This window comes from Calonectris borealis, chromosome 9 (genome assembly GCF_964195595.1).
Source record: "Calonectris borealis chromosome 9, bCalBor7.hap1.2, whole genome shotgun sequence".
NCBI classification, from domain to species: Eukaryota; Metazoa; Chordata; class Aves; order Procellariiformes; family Procellariidae; genus Calonectris; species Calonectris borealis.
Window position 1 is genome coordinate 9,603,275 of NC_134320.1, and position 23,560 is coordinate 9,626,834.

Here is a 23,560-nt window from a genome sequence, read left to right on the forward strand (position 1 = left end):
GTTCAACACTTTGCATAAAAATAAGTTGATCGGGTGGCTGGTCAGGAAAATATATATGTATTAACGTGCATCATGGCTCCGGCCAAAATGGGGCAACACCGATTTTCGCACCCAAGGCGAAATTAACTTTTTACATGCTCCAGCCATTTCTGCAGTCCCCCATCACTGTGGGAGCCCCTGTCGAAGTACTGAAATCAGTGGCGGTCTAGAGGTAGTTAACAGGCGTTTTAATAGAGATGAAAGACACCCGCATTCAGGTAGGAGGAGGCCGGCTAATTTCTAATTGCGGTGATCCCGGCAGCCCCCGCCCGGGGCTCGCCGTGCCCAGCCCCGGAGGCCGCCGCTCCGCGGGGCCGGTGGCAGCCGCTGCCCCCCGCCTCAGAGCGGCGGCCGCGCAGGCGCAGCGAGGCTGAAGCGCGGGAGGCTGCCGCGGATGACGCGGCCCCGCACGGGGGGGCGGGCCCGTCCCCGCCCCGCCCCGCCCCGCCCCGCCCCGCCCCTCCTCAACGGTCGGCCCCGGACCTTCGCCCCGCCCACCGCCGCGGGTGACCTGTAGTAACCCCGGTCCGGCTCGGCCCCCCCTCACCGTTCCTGGGGAGCCCGGCCCCGCGCGCCACCCCGCTCCGGCCAACCAGGAGGCGCCGTGCCGCATACGGAATGAGGGCGCCCGGCGGCAGCGGGCTGCCGAGCCGCGGCGGAGCCTAGCGGGTGGCGCGACGCGGCCGGAGGCGCGCACTCGGGCCGCGGCGGCAGGAGCGGCGGCGCCGGGGCGGGTAGAGGCGGCCCGCGGCGTGCGAGCGTCCTTTGGGCCGGGGCCCGGTGAGTGCGGGGCTGCGGGGCGCGGGGAGGCCGGCGCGGGGGTGGCTGCGTGGCCCTGCGCCGGCGGGAGCGCGCCCGGCCCCGCTGTGGTGCGGGGCCGCCGGAGCGGGCGGGCGGCGCCCCGCCGGGCCTCCCGGGGCCGCAGCTCGGTGCGGGGCGGCCTCCCGCCGCCTCCGCGGGGGCGAGTGCGGGCGCGGCGGCCATCCGGGCCGCGGTGGTGCTGAAGAGGCCCGGCGGGATTGCGGGGGCGGGCAGCGAGAGCCGCCCTCGGCCCGGCTGGCGGTGAGGGGCGGCCCGGCTGCGCACCGCCGGGTCCCCCTGCGGCGGCCGGTCGGCCTCCCTGCCGCTGTGAGGGGATTGGCGCCGGAGCTCACGGGAGCGGCTTGCCGGCTAATTAGTGAAATAATAGACAATAACAGGCGCTTTTTTTCTTCTGCTTTTCTTTGTGTTTCGGCTCTTACGTACGAGGAGGTGGAGAAAGCACGCCGTGAGAAAGCCGGCCGGGGCTGGGGGGAGAGGGCTGCCCGCCGCGGCCTCGGCTCGCCCGGCAGGTAACCACCCGCCGGTGCGGGGTGGGGGGAAGCCGTGTCCCAGCCACTGAATTGGAATATCCCAAATCGTGCTGGTTTTGGCTGGCATAGAGTTAATTTTCTTCATAGTAGCTAGTATGAGGCTACGTTTTGGATTTCTGCTGGAAACAGTGTTAATAACACAGAGATGTTTTGGTTGTTGCTGAGCAGTGCTGACACAGAGTCAAGGCCTTTGCTGCTCCTTACCCCACCCCACCAGCGAGCAGGCTGGGGGTGCACAAGGAGTTGGGAGGGGACACGGCTGGGACAGCTGACCCCAACTGACCAAAGGGATATCCCATGCCATATGACGTCATGCTCAGCATATAAAGCTGGGGGAAGAAGAAGGAAGGGGGGGACATTCAGAGTGATGGCGTTTGTCTTCCCAAGGAACCGTAACGCGTGGTGGAGCCCTGCTTTCCTGGAGAAGGCTGAACACCTGCCTGCCGATGGGAAGGAGTGAATGAATCCCTTGTTTTGCTTTGCTTGCACGCACATGGCTTTTGCTTTACCTATGAAACTGTCTTTATCTCAGCCCACGAGTTTTCTCACTTTTACCTTTCTGATTCTCTCCCCCATCCCACATGGGGGGAGTGAGCGAGCGGCTGGGTGGTGCTGAGTTGATGGCTGGGGTTAAACCATGACACAAATCTCGGGTTTTTGTACCGAAAGTGTGTTTGCACGTAGTCTCGATGTGCAGCTCATGGTCTGTAAGTGCATGTAGCACAGGTGAAGGAGGTACGAATCAGAATTTCCAGTCATATTTTACTATTTTCATTCTGATTTCTAGGTGTTTGGTGCTAGATTTAGTGCTTGGGAAAGATAGCAAAGGAACATTCTTCCCTCAAAGCGTATGGGAGAGGAGCAAGTGTTAAAAGATTATTTCAGATAGTTCCATAAACAGCATGAGGTTCAGTTTGTGGGACCCATACAAAATCCATGGGAAATAAGCAAACAGCAACCTTCAGAAAAATTAAAATGGTGACTTGAATAAAAATAGTTGTAAGGTAGTTTATAAGCAGTGCTAGGTTTTTTTAACTTGCTGAAGAAATAACCCCAACAAAACATGTAATAATTATGTAAAACAACTGGTATAGAATTTTTTTAAAATGAGAAGTACTGCACTTTGTTTAGAAGTACCAGATTCTAGAACATGGCTTTTTTTGGCCTATGAAATGGATTTGATAACACCAAACTAGAAATTCTTGTATTTAAATAGCCTCACTCGCTAACTTTAAAAGTGCTGTTATAAATACAGAATTTGTGAAAAAGAGCAAAACCAATGATAAATGATTTTGAGTACTTTCAAAAGTCTGTTAAGGGTGAGGGCGCTCATTTTTAGTCAAAATACTTTAGAACACTATAGAAGTCTCAAGGAATGTCTTGAGTTGACATGAAGGTTTTTATTACAGTGTTCTAAGCATCATGTAAAGAAAAAGCACAAAATGAAACCAAAAAGACTTAATGGGATTTTTGTCTGATTATGTTCTGTTGTAGAAATAGTCTTTCTCCAGAGTGGGCTTAGTATCTCATTGTGCAAAAATTCACTGGGGCATATGACTTTCCCCCCTCCCCCCCCAGGGGTAAAAAGTAAAAGTTAGAAATGGTAGATGGGTTGTCAGGTCTTAATTATGTCCGAAGAGAAGGATAATCGTCTGGGTGCATTCATAGGACTTTATACTCATAACCATCTGCACCACTGAGAGAGCAAGCACATCTCATTGTATTTGCCTGTCATGTATACTTTGAAAAATCAAGGAAAGACGTTGTTAAGCCTGGTAATTCTGCCTTGTCCTGTGGATTTATGCTTCAGGAATGGTTGAAGCTAAACATGGTGACTGAAAGACTTAATTTTCTTTGTAGTTGTTGAGCATGTTTGTTACTGTTAGACCCTAGAAACAGGAGGTAGGTCCAAATTTCATACTTTGTATGTTCAGTTTTGATGGCTGGCTGACAAATTTGAGTGAATCTGATGGATCTGCTGATCTATGTGGTCAAGACTTCTGAAACACATAACGTGTTCAGCCTGTGGTGTGGATCCAGCCCCTATTGGCTGGTCAGGAAAGGAAGCTTCTTACTAATGGAAACAGAACCCCTTACGGAGAAACAAACCTACCGAATAGCCTGTTTGATCCTCAATAAGCTGTTGCTTGGTTCTGAAAGTTGTGCTATCTCCAAGTGTCCCATTCCATTCAAAGTAATCGTGAAAATAATAAACCTCAGCCTCAGTATTATTCTGTATATTTCACAGTCGTGTATCTGTTGGTGTACTGTGATATTTTGAGAGAGATCTAGCTTACAGCTGTGGACAAGGGTGGGCTGTCCATACCTGTGCATTTGGAGTGCTCTGGAGCTTTGACAAAAGCAGTGTTAATGTCCTGAAGCGAGGTGTCAGGACTGTGGTGTGTTGAATCTGGTTCCTCTTTTCAGAAGTGTTCCCGTCTTCCCTGCTCCACCTCTCTTGCTTGGAGGATCCCTGTTACTAAGACCACTGAGTAGAGCATGTTGGGCTGAGTATGCTGGTACGTGTAACTTTTCAGTTTATGGAGCTGTTATAAAACCATAATGCCTATGAGAAATAATTTATCAAATCAAGAGATCTGGTTCAGCCTGAAGCCTAAGAAAATCAGAATGGTATTTATTGGAAAACTGATAGTCTTTGAAGAACTAGAGGAAATGTCTTTATGCTTGACTTAAAGCGTAGTGTGCTTTTCCTGAACTGGTAAGCATTAAAGCCATTGATTCCCCCAGCCCACGTTTAGTGCCGATGTAGGGCTTTTATTCCTCCTTTCTGTAGACCAGTGAATGGTTTGAGCCACAATCATACTAAAGACCAAATTTTTATCAGTAAGTCATCAAGACAGCTGGAACAAAGCAGCACACATGGCTCAGGACAAAATGCGAGAGAACTATGGATAAAGCATTCTTGTTCAAGGAGATCCAGCTATGGAGTAAATTTCCAGAAGGTAGCAGGAAGAACTGAATCCTGCATTGTTTAGAAATCTATGTTTTCTTTAAAAATATATGTTCCAGTGGGAGAGTTAACTAAACTAAAACCTGTCCTGCCAAACTGTTACTTACTGCCATGATGACAAAACCAAAGGAATAATGTAGTCTGATGCTGCAGCGTTACCAGACCTTAAAGACTAAGTTCAGGTGGCCTGAATTCCACTCAAGCCCCTTTTCTCAGTCAATGGAGAAATCTAGGTGATTTTAGAGAGCAATTCAGAGAATTTATGTAAGGTGCTGAATGGGGAGCCGCCTGAAAGCCAGCTAATAAGAAATAGGAGGCAGAAGGATTTATGTGGAATTTAGGCCATCTGAATATGGCCCTAAGATGCGACTTAGTACTACTAAGTAAGGTGTATTAACACTAAGAAGACTTGGCTTCAATTTCTATCCATTTCATCTGCTGCTGATTACTAAGCAAATTTACCATTTAAACAGCTATTTAAGGCTGGGGGCTTCCTGGCTTTGTTTCCTGGCAGCAGTAACCCCTTGCACCAGCACAGCTTGGGGCCCGCCTGGCTGGGACACAGCTCTGCTGAGAAGGCCCTTGGGGGTCGTGGTGGACAGCAAGCTGACCACGAGGCAGCTGTGTGCCCTGTATTAACAGGAGCAGAGCCAGTAGGTCAAGTGAAGCGATTATCCCCTTCCACTTGGCACTCGTTAGACCACATCCAGAATACAGCATCCAGTTGTACTGCTCCGCAGGACAAGGGAAGTGTTGATAAACTCGGGTGAATTCAGTGGAGAGCTACCAAGATTGTCTTGAGGTGTGAGCTTTTGCCTCGTGAGGAGAGGCAGAGGGAGCTGTGCCTGTTGTTGGGCCTGGAGAAGAGGCTTGGGGTGCCCTTCCAGCACCTCTGGGGAGGTTTTCAAGAGAGTGAAGCCAGGTTCTTCACAATGGTGTGTGGTGGGAGGACAAGAGACAGCAGACATGAATTGAAGTCAGAGAGGTCTGTGCACATTAAGGCATTTTTCACCGTGAGACCAGTCGAGCAGTGGGACTTGCTGCCCAGAGAGGTTGTGCAGTCTCCTTCCATGAAGGTTTTCAAGATCCAGCTGGATAAAGCCCTGAGAAAGCAGGTGTGATCTCATGGGTGACCCTGCTTTGAGCTGGAGGCTGAACCAGAGGCCCCCTGAAGTCCTTTCGTACCTGAATTATCCCGTGGCTCTATTTCGTTTCTGCTCATGGAGCAGTTGCAGTGGAAGTTTCTGAGCCAGCTTATTTAGGACTGCATGCAGTCTGGCAGTGCAGGTTTACTTGCCATGCTTGGAAGAATATAGCAAGCACTCAAGCCAATCTTAAGGAGCTCTCAAATGGCAGGGCTTTATTTGTTTAATTATGCAGTTAGAGTTGGAAGAACTGCTCTTCATCCTGAGATCCTGATCTACATCAGGGTTTGCCATGTAGTAAGGCCTGAAGGGCTCTCAAAAGTTTCAGTACTCTGTTTCGAGATACAGTTTGGGACCTAATGATTTTGACGATGTTGAAGGAGATACCTGGACAAGGCCATATCCTAATCACACCTTCTAAAGGGCTATTACTACATCCAGGACTATAGGGGGAAAAAAGTGCAGCTCTCTGAAGGAAGCTCAAATCTCTTTCTGTATTACCTTCTAAATCAATTAGAGAAATTGTTGAAAATTCAAAATAGTTTTAGAATCAGCCCGTTTCAAAACTTGCAACAGTCTTTACTGATCTTTGGGAAGGAATTACTCACACATGTGTCCTCTTGTTCCTTAAGTGAGCCTGCAGCTCATGGCAAGTCAGGGTGCTGACTTAGTGTCTGTCATCCCAGAGGAAGAGGAGGGGGAGGTGGCGGTGGCAGTTTGTCAACACATGTGCGTTGGGAAGTCATCTTTCCCTCAGTGTTCATGAGTCTTGTTAATTACGAAGGTGTGCTAGTTAATTACAATACCTGAAATGGGACAAGCTGGCGTCTCAATTTTTATGAGTTTCCTGAAAAGCAGGGAAGATAGGATTGTCGAAAGTTACTGACTTACAGATTTTCACTGTTGATAGTGGAAAACAGCAATAACAAACTGCAAGCCTTTTCCCATTTCAGTTAAAAATTGGAAACCTAGTGCTTTGTTTTTTTACGTACTGTGCAAATATCATCCTTACCCTGAATGCTTGTACCTACTATGTGAAACCAGTATGAGACCTGGAAGGAGGAAATAGATAATAAAGATAAGTGACTTGCTGAAGATGAAGCAGCAGACTAGCAGTAGTACTGCACTGCCAGATCCAGTTCCCCATCTATGTGCTGTGTTACGTTACTATCTGTGTAGAACATTCTCTCCTCCTGTGATAAACTCATAAGGATACTGTGAACTGAAAACTATATAAAAACAGTTTTTCTGCATCTTTAGAGGAAAGACCTTTCTGCCTTTCCCTTACTGCTGTCCAGGACAGGGTATGGAAAGTGCCTTGTTTTGTTCAGGTTGACTACTGAGACATGCGAGAAATCTCCACCATCGCAGGAAGGTTTTGCATGGGTTCTTTGCTTTTTGACCAAAAGGCTTCAGAGCAATTAGTGCAGCATCATACATCAGTGTGCATGATGGCATAAGGTTTATTGGATTGGACAGGCAGTGTGATTTCTACCAACCAAAGTTTTAAGACAGTATCAGAATGTAGTCTGTGAAACAATGCAGCACGGTCTGCAGTTGTTTTACCAAACCATTACTAAAATCAAAGCTTATGGTCTCATTCTGTGAGACCCTATGAAAAATGTGGAAAGTGGAGCATCTATGGTTAGTTTTTGAAAGTTACATGTGTGTGTAATTTGTGTTTGGTAAAGAGGATGTCTGTAGTTTGTGTTTTAAGTATGTGGATATGGAGAAAGGCAGAAGGGAACGGGAGAAGCAGGAGGCTTTGCAGGAGGATTTAAGTGGTTATATAGAGAGATGCATCTGCTTCTTTTGTCTGCAGATTTTGTAAGGTTTTATATGTTTGGTGAGTGCTGAAGAGGAGAGGTAAGGCAACAGGCATAGGAGGGAGACAGTGGTCCCAGTAAGGCTCAGGCAGGGAGCTTGATTGTCTATGTGGCAAAATGTGGATTCCGTCTGTTCTGCAGCAGTAAGTCCACAAACTACTTGGAAGCTTCTGTTGCCAGGGCTTGTCAGTCTTTTATAGCTGCAGTTTAATTGTTCTGATGAAGTATTGCTGCACTGTATTGTTCTAGGGAAGCTGTGAATAGAGAAATGATTTTGCTAATGGACAGCTTTGAGATGCCTAGAAAATATTTTCCAGTTCTGCAGTGCTGATAACTGTGTAGATTTCCCCCCACCTTGCAGGGGAGATGCTTATGGAGATTTTTATCTAGTTCTCTTAAAATGTACACAGATAGCTTAACCTGATAACATGCAATACTTTCAAGAACAAGGTACAAATCCACTTCCCAGTCAAGCATAGCAGGGCCGTGAGCTAGTGTGTGAGTGTCTTAGCCACAAAGCCAAGGCTGTTAGTGGGTGTTGGAGGGTGGTGTGAGGGTTTTTGATCAGGAACGCTAACTAAAATGGACATTCATAAAGAAACTTGTGAGAACTTTTGTTTTCAAAAATCTGTCATTTACCAATAAAATAAGTTTTATTTAAAAAAAAAAATTCTGTCCACATCCTGTGTTACGCATTCACATATGCAGTTGTGGCCAGGTCCAGGGTGTGAAAAAATGGAGAGATCTGCTGACTTTTTTTTTCTATGCGTCTGTAGAGGTGTATACATTTAAGATAACAGAGTCTAAGAGTTCAGTGATTGAAATTGTATATATTTTAATTACATCATTAGCTTAATCTTTCATGATTCTTTCTGGGATTTTTTTTTCAAATGCAAGATGTAATTCTTTTGTTTTTTGAAATGTTAGTGGCTCATGAAACAGATGAAGTATTTTATTTATATTCTTCTAGAAATATTTAATAGTTTATTCTGGACTTCCAACTTGTCAACTGGTGTTAATCTAGTCTGACTATCTGTATAACACAGGCCAAATAATTTTGCTTGAGAATATTCACCAAATTCCTGCACATGCTGTTGGTACTATGGCACCTTTCTTTTTTAAAAAGGTCAATGTTCTTGTTTTAAAAACTTAGCAGTGAAGGCTCTACCAGACCAATAATTTGGTCTCTTTACATAATCAGAGTCTAAGGGTGTGTTTGTTTTCCCTGAATAGAAAAACAGGATTCCCTTCTGCCAAAAACTCCATCTACCTACATAATATTTGTATACTGATTCTGAACTACTGACTTGAATTATCTCCTGTGAGGACTTAGTTACCTCCTCACCTTCATCCCCTCCAGCCCATACCTGTGGGCACTGGATGTTGTCCTCTGATTTTCAACACCTGCATTTTTAAGTTTTGTTTTTAAGGGTGACACGTAAGCACTTGGAGCTGAGAACCACGCTGCTGTAATACTTCTTCACATAGAATAAAATGGCTTCGAATTTAATGAGTCCTTGTTTTGCGTTTGTTTCATGTTGCGCAATTGTTGGGCATGTTCATAACTGATCCTGCCTTGCTTTGCTTACAAGAAAGAGAGAGAACAATAAAAACAGAGAAAGGGATATTTGTTCCAGTGTATGGAGGAGAGAGGTTGTCCTGATACTCTGTTACTTCTAAGGTTAGAAAATGGTAACTCAAATGAGCAGGGTAGGCATCCTTATGCCATATTTAAATAAATTCACGTGCTGGATTTTGAACAAAGGAGTCATTTCTGCAAGCAGTATAGATATAAAACCTGCATAAAGTAGCTCTTTAGGAAAACACTGAATTTGAAATATTTTTTTTTCCTTTTCTATTTCTTTCTTTTGTAATATTGTATTCCCCATTGTCCCTAGAATTTCAGAGCAGCCAAGAGAAATAAAAACCTTATAAAGTGGTTTGCAATAAAAGAGCCTGCTAGTCTTTATGTAACTTAAGCTTTTGTGTGACTCCCCATGGGTCACACCCCACTTTTTGAGTGCGAAGAAAGAGTGCTGTCTGCCCATAAATAGATGGGGGAATGAGATTGAAGCAGTAACAGCTGAAACCTGCTTCTGTGGTAGCCTTCCCTGGACTTCATGAAGTGCTTCGTTCAGGAACCATTTTGGTCAGCTTTGATGTTGCAGAGAACAGGACTGTGCATCTGTGACAAAGGCAGAAAAGTTCCTAAGTTAGTGGCTTCCAGGTGACATTGCTTTTGACAACTTGGCGTTTATAGTGTCATGCTTATAGCCCTAGGAAACATTTGTTTAAGTCCTATTTCTGCTGATTGTGTGTGCAAAAATGTCTTATAAATCACAGCTTGGTTTTTTGAGCCTTGGAATAAAATAAGCCATGGAATTTTTTAGCGTTAGGTTTTGAAAAAGGAGAAAGGCAGTTTCTGTGCGTTGCAGTGCAATTGGGATATATGTTCAAATATAACTAATCTTAAACAAAGTATTTCTGTTAAGACAGCTTAGGAGTCACGGGTAATCATCTGTAAACCTGTGTGTTTAGAAGGTGGGATTTCACAGATACTAATGCAGGCAGTGTAAGAAACAGAAGACTACGTTTTTGAGAATAGATTTATAACTTGTGGCAAAGGTAAGATTACTAAAAGTGTACTTGAAAATTGCGTATTCACAGAACTTTGAATGAGCGAATTTCATTTCTCCCTTTTTATTTGTGCTCAGGAAAAGCTCCACAAGTTATTTTCTGCATTTATATAGTTGCTGGAGTGAAGTACTGCTTTCGATATGTCTTGCTTAGTCCTTGCAGAGAGGTTCACTTCATGAGGTATGAAACGCCCAGTGAGTCTTGTGCAAGTCTTGGCTTGAGGCAACGCTTCCTGGGTCTGTGATTTTTATAAATTGCGTTCCTGTTGCTTTTCTGCTGTGTGGCTTGTGAGGGATCTCTTCATTATATTGAGAGTGAACGTTACAAAACACAGTCTGAAGCCTGCACGTGGGCTTGGGAGCAGTAGTCTTTCCCTGAAAAGGTAGTGGAGCCCTTTGAGGGACTTGTGACTTCCATCACTGGCCAGAGGAGCGGGATTGCTCCTGTTCTGGAGATGCAGTCACCAGAGCGGAAAGTGGGATGGGAGAAAAGCAGATGTTCCTGTGGGAACTTCTTCATTAAATTTTTTTTGGTAGTAAATCCCTGTAGATGACTGGACACAATGATGTTAAAAAAACCAAAACCAAACACACCAAAACCCAAGCAATTGGAACCCGAAAAAGTATTTATCCTTCAAAAGAGAAAGTGTATTGAAAATGTCAACAGCTCAGCCTTTCAAATTAAGTGGTGAAACATCCCACTCTATCACTTTGATAGCTTTGATCATGCTGTGGATGTCCTTATTCCTTTGAAATGTATTGTAAAATTCCTTTTGAAAGTATTGTTCATCTGGCTGATGTTTTTCTTGTGAGAAACTTCTCTAAAGACTTGGAATAAATCCTTTACTTTTTCTTCTGAAGCCTATATCATCATTTTTTTCTCTCAGATTTGCTTTGTTGCTTGAGTGTATTCATCTGCTGCTTGCTCTTTAAAGAGGTTCTGGCTTAAGGTTATCCCTAACAAAAGCCCATTTAATAAAGAAGAAATGTTACAGAAAGAAGGCAAAGACAATATAAATACATGGGCTCACCAGATTTTGGAGCTGGCCACCTGGTATTTTTTAAAAAATGAATCTAGGATAATGGGTAATAATTCTTACTGTCACACTACATGAACTCTAATTCATCTGTTCTAAATGAAAACATTTTTATGCATGTATAGCTTCTGCTAGAGAAAAAACAGAAGCGCCTTTACTGCTAAAAATCTCTGATATCGTTATGTTAGATTTTTGTTCTGATTTGACAAATACATGACTAGAATACAGCACACAACCAGACTGAATATACAGCAACAGAACATGTATTTCTGTTTTGATTTTTAAGAAAAAAAACAAACCAGACCTGTTCGCTCCTTAGCATTTCAGATTTCCCAGAAATTAGAGAACTGATCTACGGCTGTATTTTGTAGTAGAAAATGGCATATCAATCCATTCTGGTCTTTCCCTTCCATTCAGATGGAAAGCAGAGTCTGCCTCCCAGTGGAAGTACTTAGGAGGATTGCCTTAAACAATTGGAACAATTGGATTGTAGGAATTTGGACAGTTATAAACTGGCAGCGATAACTGGGCTGTTACTCCACTTCTCCAATAGCAAAGTTTGGGGTAATGGTGAAGCTTCTGGTTTATTTTTATGCAGACTTTTTTCATACTGTGTGTGCAGTGATATTGGTGTTCTTGTTTAAGTGCTCTTCCATGTTTAATTTGTATCTGTCGTTTAAAGATCTAACAGTATGCTTGGGAAATGGGTGTTTTTGTCTCTCTTTGACAGTTAATTTGCAGATACCAAAGTTACTCTAAGGGCTTCTCTAGTAGTAAGGTACTTTATCCATTAATTTCTTTGTTTCTCTGACACAAACATGAAAATACTTAATTTAGTTTGGCACTAAATACATCTCTTAAATGCTCTAATAACTGATTTATCAGATATTGTCAATACATTGCTTCCATTCCTTCTCGTAAGCAAAGTGCCTGAAATGAGTAAGACACTCGTTTGCCAGGAAGCAGTATTATGTACTGGGAAGAAAAGGAGACAAAGATGTAACAGCACTGGATTGTGTTCCTGGCATAGCCATTACTTTGTTGAATGACTTTGAATAAATGTTTTTATCACACTGTTTTCTTCTCTGTATTAGTAGTAACAGTGATGTTAACTTCTTGGGAAGTGATTTCAGGTTTGCTGACAACAATTGTTACCTTAGAGCTGTGTTTTATTATTCTTGTTAATAGAAGATGTATTCATCAATCCATTAAATATTTAATCTGTCTTGTATAGGTTTAAAAATTAACTTCTTTAAGGAAAATAAGTTTTAAAATGTTTTGAATAGGAAAATTTCTAAGATGCAGAATTGCAATGGGGTTTGTGTTCTCAGCTGATTTTAGTATCTTGGAAGGGTATTTGTGTCGTGGGTAACTGTAGCTTTAGGAGTGCCTGTTTAAGTGTTGCTCCTGAATTAGTGCTGTTTTAATTTTCACCTGTAACAAAGGTTTAAACTTCAGTTTGTAGCCCATGCAGTCAGACTGTGCATTGAAAGTGCCATAGTTTTGGGGGAAAAATGAAGCTGTTTGTCTACTTTGTGGTTGTCACTTTAGCTTTCAGGTCCTCATAAATATTACTCTGTTTCATTAGAAAGCAAGGCTAGATTTATGAACCTGAGCCTCTCACTCTCCTGCAACATGCAGTGGTATTTCATACAAGTGGGGCATGGAAGTACGTAGAAGAGGTTGATGGCAAATGGTTGTTTTTAACATCCACTTACCCTTACCTTTTTAGAAATAACTGGATATGCCAGGGATCCATTTAAGAGAAATCGCGAGTTTTTGCCCTCAAGAAATGTCAGCTGCTTCTATCTAATTTAGTTCTGTGCTACCACATTTGTCTCCCTGTTGTCTGCCACCACTAGTTGTGATTTTTTTTTTCCCTTGGTGTAAATAGGCCTACTAAGAGGAAAAGAAAATGTTAATGTTTTGCAAACTTTTCTAGATAATAAAACTATTTCCTTTGTCTCAAGATTTAGTTAATGTAGTAGAAAGTCTTAGGGTAAAGGACTTTCTTGGTTCATGTAATTCCTACCGTTACAGCATCTTGGTGTCTCACAAGTACATAATAATACATTTATCCTAATAACATGCCTCCTAAGGAATAGGAGTATCATTTTACAAATGTAGCATTGAGATGTGAAGGACATAACATTCCTATAAATACAAAGGGGTTTAATTTTAATAGCCTACATCCAAAGTTTAAAGGTATTTAGGCTGTAGCACTTGAAACCACCAAGGGTGAGCTCCAAAAAAAGTAAGTAGTGAGATCATTAGTAGTGAGAGCAGAAGGTTAATCCTCCAGTCCGCAGCTCTTCTCTGATCCCACAGTGTACTGGCGAGGACCAAGTCGCAAGGTGTTTCGCCTATCGGTCTGTGCTGATCTTGCTTCTCCTACAGCCGAGTGGAGGTTTGATTTACAGCATGACTGCCAGGCTCCTTCCCTCTCCTCCGCCAGCTGTGTGTTCCCTATTTGCGGTGGCATTAACGCCTGTCTATTCACGGTTACCCAGTTTGAGATAGCAGAAGAATAACTTCTTTTGTAGTGCTAATTTTCCGTTGATTTAGGTGCCTGCAATGACTCACCCTAGGCTCAAGTACCAAAGTTGATACAAAGGAAAATCCACCCTTCTGCCCTGAGAAGGAGAGGGTTTAAACTGGATCAGCAAGCTAATCTGACTCATTCCTAGCCACACAGGCACTTGTGTGTTGGTACAGTGGAGGGAAAGAGCTGTATTACGTTTTGGAGATGAACAATCTGTTTTTATTAGCAGCCCAGCGTTAAATCTGCTTGAGCCAAACTGAAACCATACCCTCAGGCCATGCGCTTCATGAGCAACCTTGGCTGCCCCAGTGGTCTGTAAAACACTTGTCTTGGAAACTGGTTTGTTTCAGGTCATGATGTGGTCTGTCTGTGCCCTCATGTACTTTCAGAAACACGCTCATGCACAGAAGCAGTGAGTTGCCATCAGGACTGGAGTTGTGGATTTGCTTGTGATGAAGCCTCCCCGGGGGCGAGATGTGTGAGCAGGAGTGGGAGTGCTTTAGGTGGCTCCAGGAATCCCCCTGCGTGTGTCTGTGATCCCCAGCGGAGCAACTGGAAGCGTTTAAAGAGCCTGAGTATTCACCCAGAGGTGGGTCACAGCTGGAGGCTCCAGGGCGATCTGAGCAAGGTAGTTCAAAATTACCCTAGATGTGCATGCAGAGACTAGTTATTCTCCCCACATCCAGAAAATCTGTGTCCTTTTGAGAGAAAAGCCGTAATCGGTTGTAATTTAGGTCTTCCACTATACGTCTTTCTGTGCAAGCTAATAGCAGTTCACAGCATGTATAGCGGCGAGGAGAGCAAAGCCCAGGGAGAAACAGGTATCTCTTGTTCAAGACTTGGAGTGAGAAATCAGGGACTGGAGATGATGTGGGAATTAAATTCATTCTGGGTCTGCCTGCTTGAAAAAGTTTTATGAAGACCTCAGCCAAGCGTAGGTCAGACTGTTACAGCCATGTAATCCTGTTCTCCTAGATCTTTCTTTAGGAAAGGCTTTTTAAGAACTGTAACAAGCCCTGTATGGTCAGGGAGAGCTGCTGAGGAAGGTACCGCTGCTAGGTTTGTTTCCAGTGGGTGGTGGTAACCGAAGGGTTGGTGCACCAAGCATTTTTTTCCTCCCTGTTGCAAGCAGATGTCCTTTTAGACAGAACTGTGGATCTGTTTCCAACTGGGCTTAATAAAGGCAGTCCATTTTGGAACAGGGTTTCAGGTCTGCCTAGCGAAGTGGATGTTTGAGAGGCACGCGGAAGGTCTCCCTTGCTCTAGAAGTGATGCTGAGCAGGCACCAGCCTGGGAAAGGGTGGCATGGAGGGGCAAAGAGGCTGGAAAATAAGCAAGTAGGAGACAAGGACAGTGTTTACACTTGCGTGGAAACCGCTGGGCTTGGGAGAGAGGGGACCACCAGGATGGCTTGGAGGGAGCTGGGCCCTGGGGAGTGACACAGGTCCCACGAGCAGTCCTGGGGCAGCAGCTTTCTGGGGATGCGGGAGGTGGTGGAGAGGAGAGGCTTGCTGCGGAAAGCAGCAGGGAGGGTGACTTGGGGAGCTGAGGTGGGTCCTTGTGCTCACTCTGCAGTCGCTTCAAATTCGGGAGAACATACTGAGCACCAACTCTTCTCTGGGGACCAACGCATCATTTCCACCATTCTCTAGGGCTTGTTGGGACTTCCGTCCTCTCTGTTTCCAGAAGTGTGTGGAAACACTTCTGCTGTAACTGTGAGGAACATCTGTTCTCAAATATAACTATGTCTTAAATCCATATTGCGGAACAGATCTTCCGCTTAGATGGCTGTATATTTAGGATTTTTTCCTCGGCACCATTCGTTACCTCAGGCTCTACCTTGCTTCATAGTCAAGGGAGTTTCCTTGTGAAGCATGGGCTGTTGCTTCTGTGTACATTTGGTTTTCTTTTCTACTGTTATATAGATGAGTACATGAGTATTTATAAATGAATAATAGCAATTTGGTTTTTTTAGATCTCTTCTTTTTGTAAAAGAAAAGCTCACTTGCTGAATGCTAACAAATGTTTTTACTGGCAGCTCTCATAGCGAATTCCAGATGTAGTAAAACCTGCGTGTTTAGGGTTGTTAATGTTGGTTTTTAAGTCCAAATGTAAACTAGTAGAGGCTAATTTCTGATACAGTTATAGTTCTATATTATGGGCTTTTTTATATTGTCTTGAGTACTCAGATTGTTAGTTTTTATAATGAAGATATGAGGCAATACATGAAGATACTCAGTTATTTTGTCCAATAAAGCCTAACCCTGTAAATAACTTTGGTATCCTTTCTGTGAATGTTAACAAATCAATTTCTTTTTGCAAGATTCGCTAATAAGAGAAATCTAATGTGTGTTCCTGCGACTATAAATTGTTGACAGAAATGCTTTTTTGCAAGGATATTTTGGAATCTCTGGGTTTGAGTTTGGTTTTGTTTAATTAGTACGTGCGAAATCATGGAAGTCAAGAAATGGGGCAGTGAGCACCCTGGCTACTTACCTCAAGCAGCAAATAGTCAATCCACTGAAACTGTTTTCTGGAAAAGATTATCTGTGTAAGAACTGAATAGCTGTGTAAATAATAATGTTTGCAGACAGGTATGAAATGTGTACATTTGCTGCATATTTTAAATGTGAATTGCTGACACAGGTTCTTTCTCCAAAAAGCAATAAATAAAACCTTGATATATAGTAGAGCAAAGTCAATAAATGTAATGATTACTATTTTATGTAGTCTTTTTATAAAGTGTCCAGGAATATTTATTACTTGGGCTGAAATGTGTTCTCTGCGTAGATAGATCTACCAAGATAGGTACATTTTTTCCACCCCAAATGGTAGAACCAGTGTTACACCGAAAGACTCTGGGGAGTTAGAGTTTGTCAGGGAGGCGAGTAGCATGAGCTACTGAATTTAACTAATGCTCTTCCAGCCACCTTGATTATACTGGACTTGAGTACGAACCATGACTAACTATGTTGTGTGTTACAGTTGGCTTTATTTCAACTTAGATGTAGTGGGCCTAGACTCACAGTGCAGTATTAGATGAGCAAAAGGTTTTATTTATTTGTTACAACAGACAGGTGAAAGAACGGAGGATGTGTTTTATAATTGCCATATTTAATGGGGATTTTCCATTTTTAGATTTCGCGCAGTTGCCTGTGACACCTCCTGTTGAGTAAACTGAGACGGCAACATCTTGTGTCGGCTGTTGTACCTGTACCTGCCACGATGAGAAGTTCCATAAGGTTTCTTTTTCTTGTTAATTCATGCTTTTATTGTAGTGTAATTATTATAAGCAGGTCAATTAGTAAACACATTCTTTTAAGGATTTTTTTTTCTCATTTAACAAAGTTTTCTTCTAAAACTAAAGGGTATAACAGTATTAGTATAAGTAGTATATCAGGCCAAATCACTGATTATGTATTAAGCAGGATCAGTCCTGAAAACTGCCGGTTTACTTCTCCAGACTCATGAATGAGTGTGCTGGTTGCTTCTCTATGCTGTTGAAAAAAGTGTAACTTTTTACGTGTGGTCTTACCCTTTTCCATTTGGTGACTGCTTCATGAAACAGAATTACATATGAACTGAACGGCTATTATGTCTGTGCAGAAACACTTCTTTGCACAGTTTTTCTATAAGTTGTATTCTTGCATAAATTAGCAGCTCTTTCCTCCAGGATTTAATCTGCTAACCTTTCCTGCATCACTAGTCAGGGTTTGAACACTGATTCCTCAAAAACCCCAACAGGATTATGTGAAACCAGAATGGATGCATGTTCTGCAAGAACCTGAGTGCTTACAGCTAATCTGCAGACCAGACCACTAAGTTAAAGATTTTTTTCACATGTCATGTATTTTTATTTGTCAGTGATTAAGCAGGAGTTACCTAAGAACAAAAGTCCAGTATTGTAAAGACAATGGACTTTCTTGCAGTGTCATAGTCTGTGTAATACTTACTAAAACTGCTCGGGATCCTGTTGTCCTTTGCTTTCCATTCCCTGCCCCAAAATGTTGAGTTTACTTACCCTCTTTTTTCAGTCAAAAGCAGGCATATGCTTCCAAAATTAATGAGGTGACCACAAATTGTATTTCATTGAAATTTTAAAGCCCCAATATAGTATTTCACTAAGTCTTTCAGAGGATTTTTTTTTTTTGTTTGGTACTTTTTAAAGGCAGAATATTAAACAGCAAAGAGTGCATCCCTTTCAAGCCTTTCAAATTTCATGTAATCTTGAAAATTTCCCTAAAACTTTTCATTTTCAGATTAGTTCTGCAAATTGATTATTATGTATTTTCATTTTGAGTTTTTAAAATACCATACATTAAAGGTTCAAAATAGCAATTGTTATAGAGAAAAATGCACATATAAACATTGTATCTTAATGAAAACAATCTTTTTCTTTTACAATGTCATTAAAACTGGTATTTTGGGGAGGTTAAATGACCTTTTATTTAAAAAAAAACCCCAAAATGTACTGTGATGTTCAGCTGCATTGGTTTTGCTTGTAGTAAAAGAAAAAGATAATTGTCTTACCGCGAGCACTTGAGTCTCAAGTTAGGTTCTACATTGTCATCAAAATGTTTTTTTTTTATTGGATGCTTAGTGATCCATTTAGCTGACTTCCATGTTCTGCTGGGAATGGCAATGATAAAGCTGTTCAATGAAGGCATTTTAAACTGAAACAATGCATCTCCTTTGCTTACCTGGAGTTTTTCTCTTCAGCAACGTAGCAAACAAATAAACGAAATGATGAGTTGAAATGCATCTCGTGTTCTTCAGTTATACAAGGAAAGAGGTGGAGCCTTTATATTGCCACCAAGAAACTTCCTTTGTGTCGTGGCTCAGCTCTCTTTAGAACCATCACCCTACAAAGATATTGGAACTTATCCTTCTAATGAGAATAGTAGAATATATTTTTCTTGCTTGTTCAAAAAGGGAGTGCACTTTTCCTGCTCCCAATTACAGTGGTAATTACAATTGTAATTACGTTTACAATTAGTTACAAGCATACATGTTCTCTAAATATCAGAGTCTGAAATCAATTGCCAAATTGTTAGAAACTGGCACAGGAGCACTCTCTCTTGCTAAAGTTTGCTATCTCCTAATTACAAGATTCTAAAGAAAGAAAAATGGGGTTTTATTTGGCCTTTAAGACAAGAAACTGCATTTGCAAAAGATACTTTTTTATCCTTAGAGAATGGCATTTTAAGTGAAAAAATATTTTTGTAAGTGTTAATTTTGAAAAGAAACTGTTTGAAATAGATGTGTTTTAACAGCCTCACTTTACTGAAATAATTAGCAATTTACTCAGGGTAACAGATGTACATCAGAATAGAGTTCTAGAGCTGGACGCTTACTGAACCAGGGTGACATTCCAAAATATTTCCCCTTAGTCTGTCCTGTCGGAATATTCCTTAGACCCTGTCTTGCGATGCAGCCTTTATGAAATGGTGGGCATAGCACAATTTATGATTTGCAATTCAAAGCAAACATTTCCAGGTTTGGGGGTTATGTGCAAGTCTTCAGGTAAGCCAGAAGAGAGAGCTTGACAGGAGACCTTGGCATGGTTATTTTAGAAATGGTGGAAGAGGTTCCTCTCTCCTTCTGAGGTAGCAATAAAGCTGTTGGGATAACTGCAAAATCAAATGGGAAGCTGCTATTCTAGAAGGGCTCAGTGCGTCTCTAACCAAGGAAAGTTATGAAACCCAGACAGAATATTTTTGGACAGGCTCAGTTGTTTGTCAGACAGGTAGTTTCTTTGGAGAACAATTTTCCAAAAGGTATTAAATCAGTTGCCTTCATTTTTGCTTGTAACAGTGTTTGGTTAAATTCTGTTTCTATTTTGTAGGCACAGAGAAGTTCTCCAGCTTTATAAGGAGAAAAAAAAAGTGTCGCGCCCGGCCCCGAATTGGGCCAGACAAAATTATAGTACAACGTAAAACTTTTTGAAAAATGGGTAAACCTTTGTTGTGTGAACTCTGGATTCAGCTTTGAAACATCACGTTCTATGCTGCTATCAACAAAAGCATAAGTTTTCTGCACCACAGTAGCTTATTGGCTGGCACATGATTATTTCTATTAAGTATCCTATTAAGTGACAGCCTAAGAACATAAGTCTCTCCAAACGATTACTGAGTTTGCCCTTTAGCCTATTTAAGGTGTGGGGTTTTTTTTGTCATTGCTTTTTGCCTTTGGTCTGAAAATTGAAATATATACACTTCAATTTTTTTTTTTTAAGGTTTTAAATCCCTTTCCCCCTCTGCTGCTTGATTCAGTAAGTCCCTACCGTGAAGAGCTCCTATGTTTATTTGAATAGTGTCTCTGAATGCTTTGCAGAATAGACCTTGATGTTGCTTGGTTCATTCAAACTGCCTGTAACGATGCAGTATTAACGATGAGGTTACAGCAGCTTGTTAGGGAAAAAGTTGATGGTGAAATAGTTTTGCTTGGAGTTTTAAGGAATTGTATGGTTTAGAGAAAGATGGAATTAATCTTACCCTGCAAGTGAAGGGTATTGGATTGATCTGTTCCCAAAAGGACCTACAAATCTAAGATTCATGAAGCAAGGTTTCTTTCCATTACTACTGAAGGATCTTACACGATTTAAACATTACTTTTTCAACTAAAATTTCTTTTCATTAGTTTTCAAAGAGTCAGTGAACGTAAGACATCAGCAAAGAATAATATGGTATTGGCACTGTATCTTATGAATGAAAATTTAGAAAGAATTTAATTTAGAAAGAACTTAATTTAGAAAGAATTATCAGAGTTGTGCATCTTATGTAGACATCATTATTAGTTGCTTGATTTATGGTATTGCTTTTAATACAATGGTATCAATGCATTTGAAGAGTTAACTGAGTGAAGTGTATTTATAGTTTATTTTGCTTTTATGCGCAAAACTGATTTTTGTAACTGGTAGCTCACTCACTATTGCAGAAATTAATCTTCAGCCATTTTGACAAGTGTCCCTGTTTTCCATAATGATTTTAATTATTTTGTTTATTTTTTTAAATCTTTTAGATAGATGGCAAAATTTCTTGCCTCCACAGTAGAATACATTAGAAAGTTGCATCATTGTGTTCTTTAGATATGATAAATGATGCTTTAAAAAAAAGTCAGAGGGAATATCCTGGCATCCTTAGGGACCCTGGAAAAAGACACACATCTCTTCATAGTGCTGTTGCTAGGATTTTGGGGGTATTTCTAAGCCATTTTCCAGTATTTGCCAAATATTAGTTAACTTATTGTCATATTTGTTTATATAACAAGTGTGCCCATTGCATACTGGTGCTGAGGCTGAAATCATGGGACTGATGGGAAGTCCCTAGGAATAAAAGAACCAGCAAAGTTCTGTCGCATATAGGACCTTCCTGGAGGAAGGTTACCGTTTCCTTCTCTTACGTAGGTGTCCCAGTCGGTATAATGTTTGGAAAGCATTTCAATAAACTTAGTGACCGGGGTTCCCACGTACAGAGCGGTGGCATTACTTAGGTTCTTAGGGCTTGTATGAAGATTGATGATTTACAGTCAAAGGTCATAAAGATTGCTAGTGAAGATACGCATGTAGGTGTTCTGATGTGGTTGGAGAGAATCTTTTAAATTGTACATAATGTTTTCAGATAAATATATGCCATTTACATGTCATTTAATTAAAAAACCAGGTCCTGAATTCCTTAGATTCTGTGTTTGTGTTGTGTAGTGTCCAAAGAAATAAAAATAGTAGTAAGTACTGCAGTCTGTTAAATGGGAATGGAAGAGTTTTTCCCCATGTATTGGTGTCTTGTTTCATTTGTGTTAGGGATTAAGACTTTTAGCCTAATTTCTCCATAAAAAGACCTACTTTGTTATGGATTGCAGTAATATGTTTGAAAATAACCCCCTTGCCAACAGCTATAGAGTTTACCAATAACATTTTCTTTTCTCTTTTCAGATCTTTTTGGATCCCTGTCTGATCGATCCATGTTTCCGAACTCTTCCTTGTAACCTTCACAAGCAGCCAAAATGAAGTTGAAGCATAACATCAACCCTGTTCTTCTGCAGCTTATAAACTTTATAATCTTGGTGTACTCCTTTGTAACGTACATTCCATGGTACATATTTTCAGGATCAAGGCAGGCTATAGCAAAAGCCAAGCAGGTTAAAGCTAAACCTGTGAATAACAAGCCTGGGGGTGCATACAGATCTGTTAACAGTCTACATTGCCTAGCTTCAGTTTTATATCCTGGGTGTGATACACTCGACAAAGTTTTTAAATATGCTAAAGCTAAATTTAAGGACAAAAAACTCCTGGGAACACGTGAAATCCTAAAAGAGGAAGATGAAATCCAGCCATCAGGAAAAATTTTTAAAAAGGTAAGTCTTTTTGCAGTCTGCCTTCAAGAATTTTTTTCAAAGTGTGTTTACTTTCTTTTGCAACACTTCTAGTCCAGTAAAGCAAATCGGGGGAAAAAATAAGTGTCTCTACTTAGATTAAGTAGTCATGAAAAGAGTTAAATTATCTAATTCCCAACCTTTTATTACTCAGCATTTAAAACAAATCTAAACCTTCTTTTTGCATTGTTGAGTAGATATCCTTTTTTATGGTTTCAGCAAAAGAAAAAACGCAAACATGTTTTAGGTATTTGTTTTTAATATTTAGCTGATGATGTAACTGGCTTTAAAGTTTTCCTTCTGGGTGAATTAAAAAAAAAGTCTCCCTTTGTGTATTTTGAACTATAATCTGATAAATGTAGAAAAATTACTAGATGCCTATACTCAGATGTGCCTTTTCAGTAAACTTAATTGTAACTTAAGGATTTACTGTTTTGCCCTGTGAATTCAGGGCTTAAATGAAATTTTTGTTTGGAAAAAAGGATTGCACAGACTTTAATTGGAAGTGTCTTTCCCCCGCCTCCCCTTTTCACTCTCCTTTAAGGTGAACTACTTCTCTGCTAATCTATAATCACGGTGTGTGAGGGAGATGTAATTTCAATCTATGTTGTTTCAAGGGACTGACTTTTTACAGTAAGTTCAGGCCTGTATTGTCAGTTGCTGCTTTGTATTTGTTCAGAGGCATTTAAAAATGCAGTTTTGCCTGAAGAAGCAAGTCCAGATACCATTAACAGGACACGCGTATATGTGCGGATATGTGTTAAAGGTCTGCACTTCTGTATTAGAAGTTGTTAACCACACGCTATAAAGACAATTTTTAGTTAAGATTAGTCTTCCTGCAGAAGAAAAATTTATCATTTCATACAATAAAGGATTCCTTAAATACTGCTAGTTTTAATTATGATATAGGAGTATAATGTTTAAAGTAGAATTTGGTTAATACCACAATACATAGCAAAGTTTAGTTCTATTAAAGTAGAAGCTTTGTACAAGCTTTAATTGTTAGTGAAACTTCCTCCCAGCTATGGAGTTAATTTTTTAGTATGAAGGAAATGCTGGGAGAAATGGGTACCTTTAATCTTTCTTGACGTTTTCCTGCCTCATTACCCTGTAAAGAAACAGAAAGTTTGTGTTGTACAAAGTGGGCTTCTGAGCACAAATCAGAATTTTGGCTGCCCATGGTGTGTGCTCTGGTTTTTAAACATAATTAGTAATGTAAGGCTTAAGAACTTAGGAGTTTTAGCCTTGTCCATTATGCAAGCAAAGTGTTCTGAATATTGGAAAGCTGAAGAATGTTGGTGTTGACCTACTTAAATTACTTGTTTCTAAGTATTTAGACTTAGAAATTACCTAAGTTAGGTATTTTTGTCTAAGCTTGACACAACAGTTCATTATGGTCGATTGCCATACTTGCTCTCGTGGTATTTTGTTCCAAGTTCTGGCATTATCACGTAAGTCTACTTTTAATTTTTTTTTTCCATTAAGAAATACAGTGTTTCTTAATACCTCATAGCATGTTTTAGCAAGTGAGGAAAATGGGAAAATTTCACAAAATACCTTCTTGATTCTAAATGTCAGGGATCTTTTCCTTTGATTTTTGTCTTTCCTAACATGCATCTTTTTATTGCCTGGTTCTCTTTAG

General features: G+C 41.2%; 1 protein-coding gene across 12 annotated transcripts in view; it reads left to right on the top strand.

The window, feature by feature from the left end:
* Window positions 1–532: 532 nt before the first annotated feature.
* ACSL3 (acyl-CoA synthetase long chain family member 3) overlaps window positions 533–23,560 on the top strand; it is a 55,670-nt gene continuing 32,642 nt past the window's right edge. For 4 of the 12 annotated variants that reach the window (XR_012674831.1, XR_012674832.1, XM_075158184.1 and 1 more), the window contains exons 1-3: window positions 533–819; window positions 16,687–16,790; window positions 21,479–21,900. Coding sequence is in view for 10 of the 12 variants with exons in the window: in XM_075158184.1 (XP_075014285.1) it covers window positions 21,550–21,900 (351 nt within the window). In the remaining 2 variants the exon portion in view is untranslated. Of the gene's footprint in view, window positions 820–1,273; window positions 1,371–13,988; window positions 14,138–16,686; window positions 16,791–19,393; window positions 19,502–19,783; window positions 19,820–21,478; window positions 21,901–23,560 lie in introns of those variants that run through there. The other 8 variants (XM_075158178.1, XM_075158180.1, XM_075158177.1 and 5 more) reach the window with 8 other exon arrangements.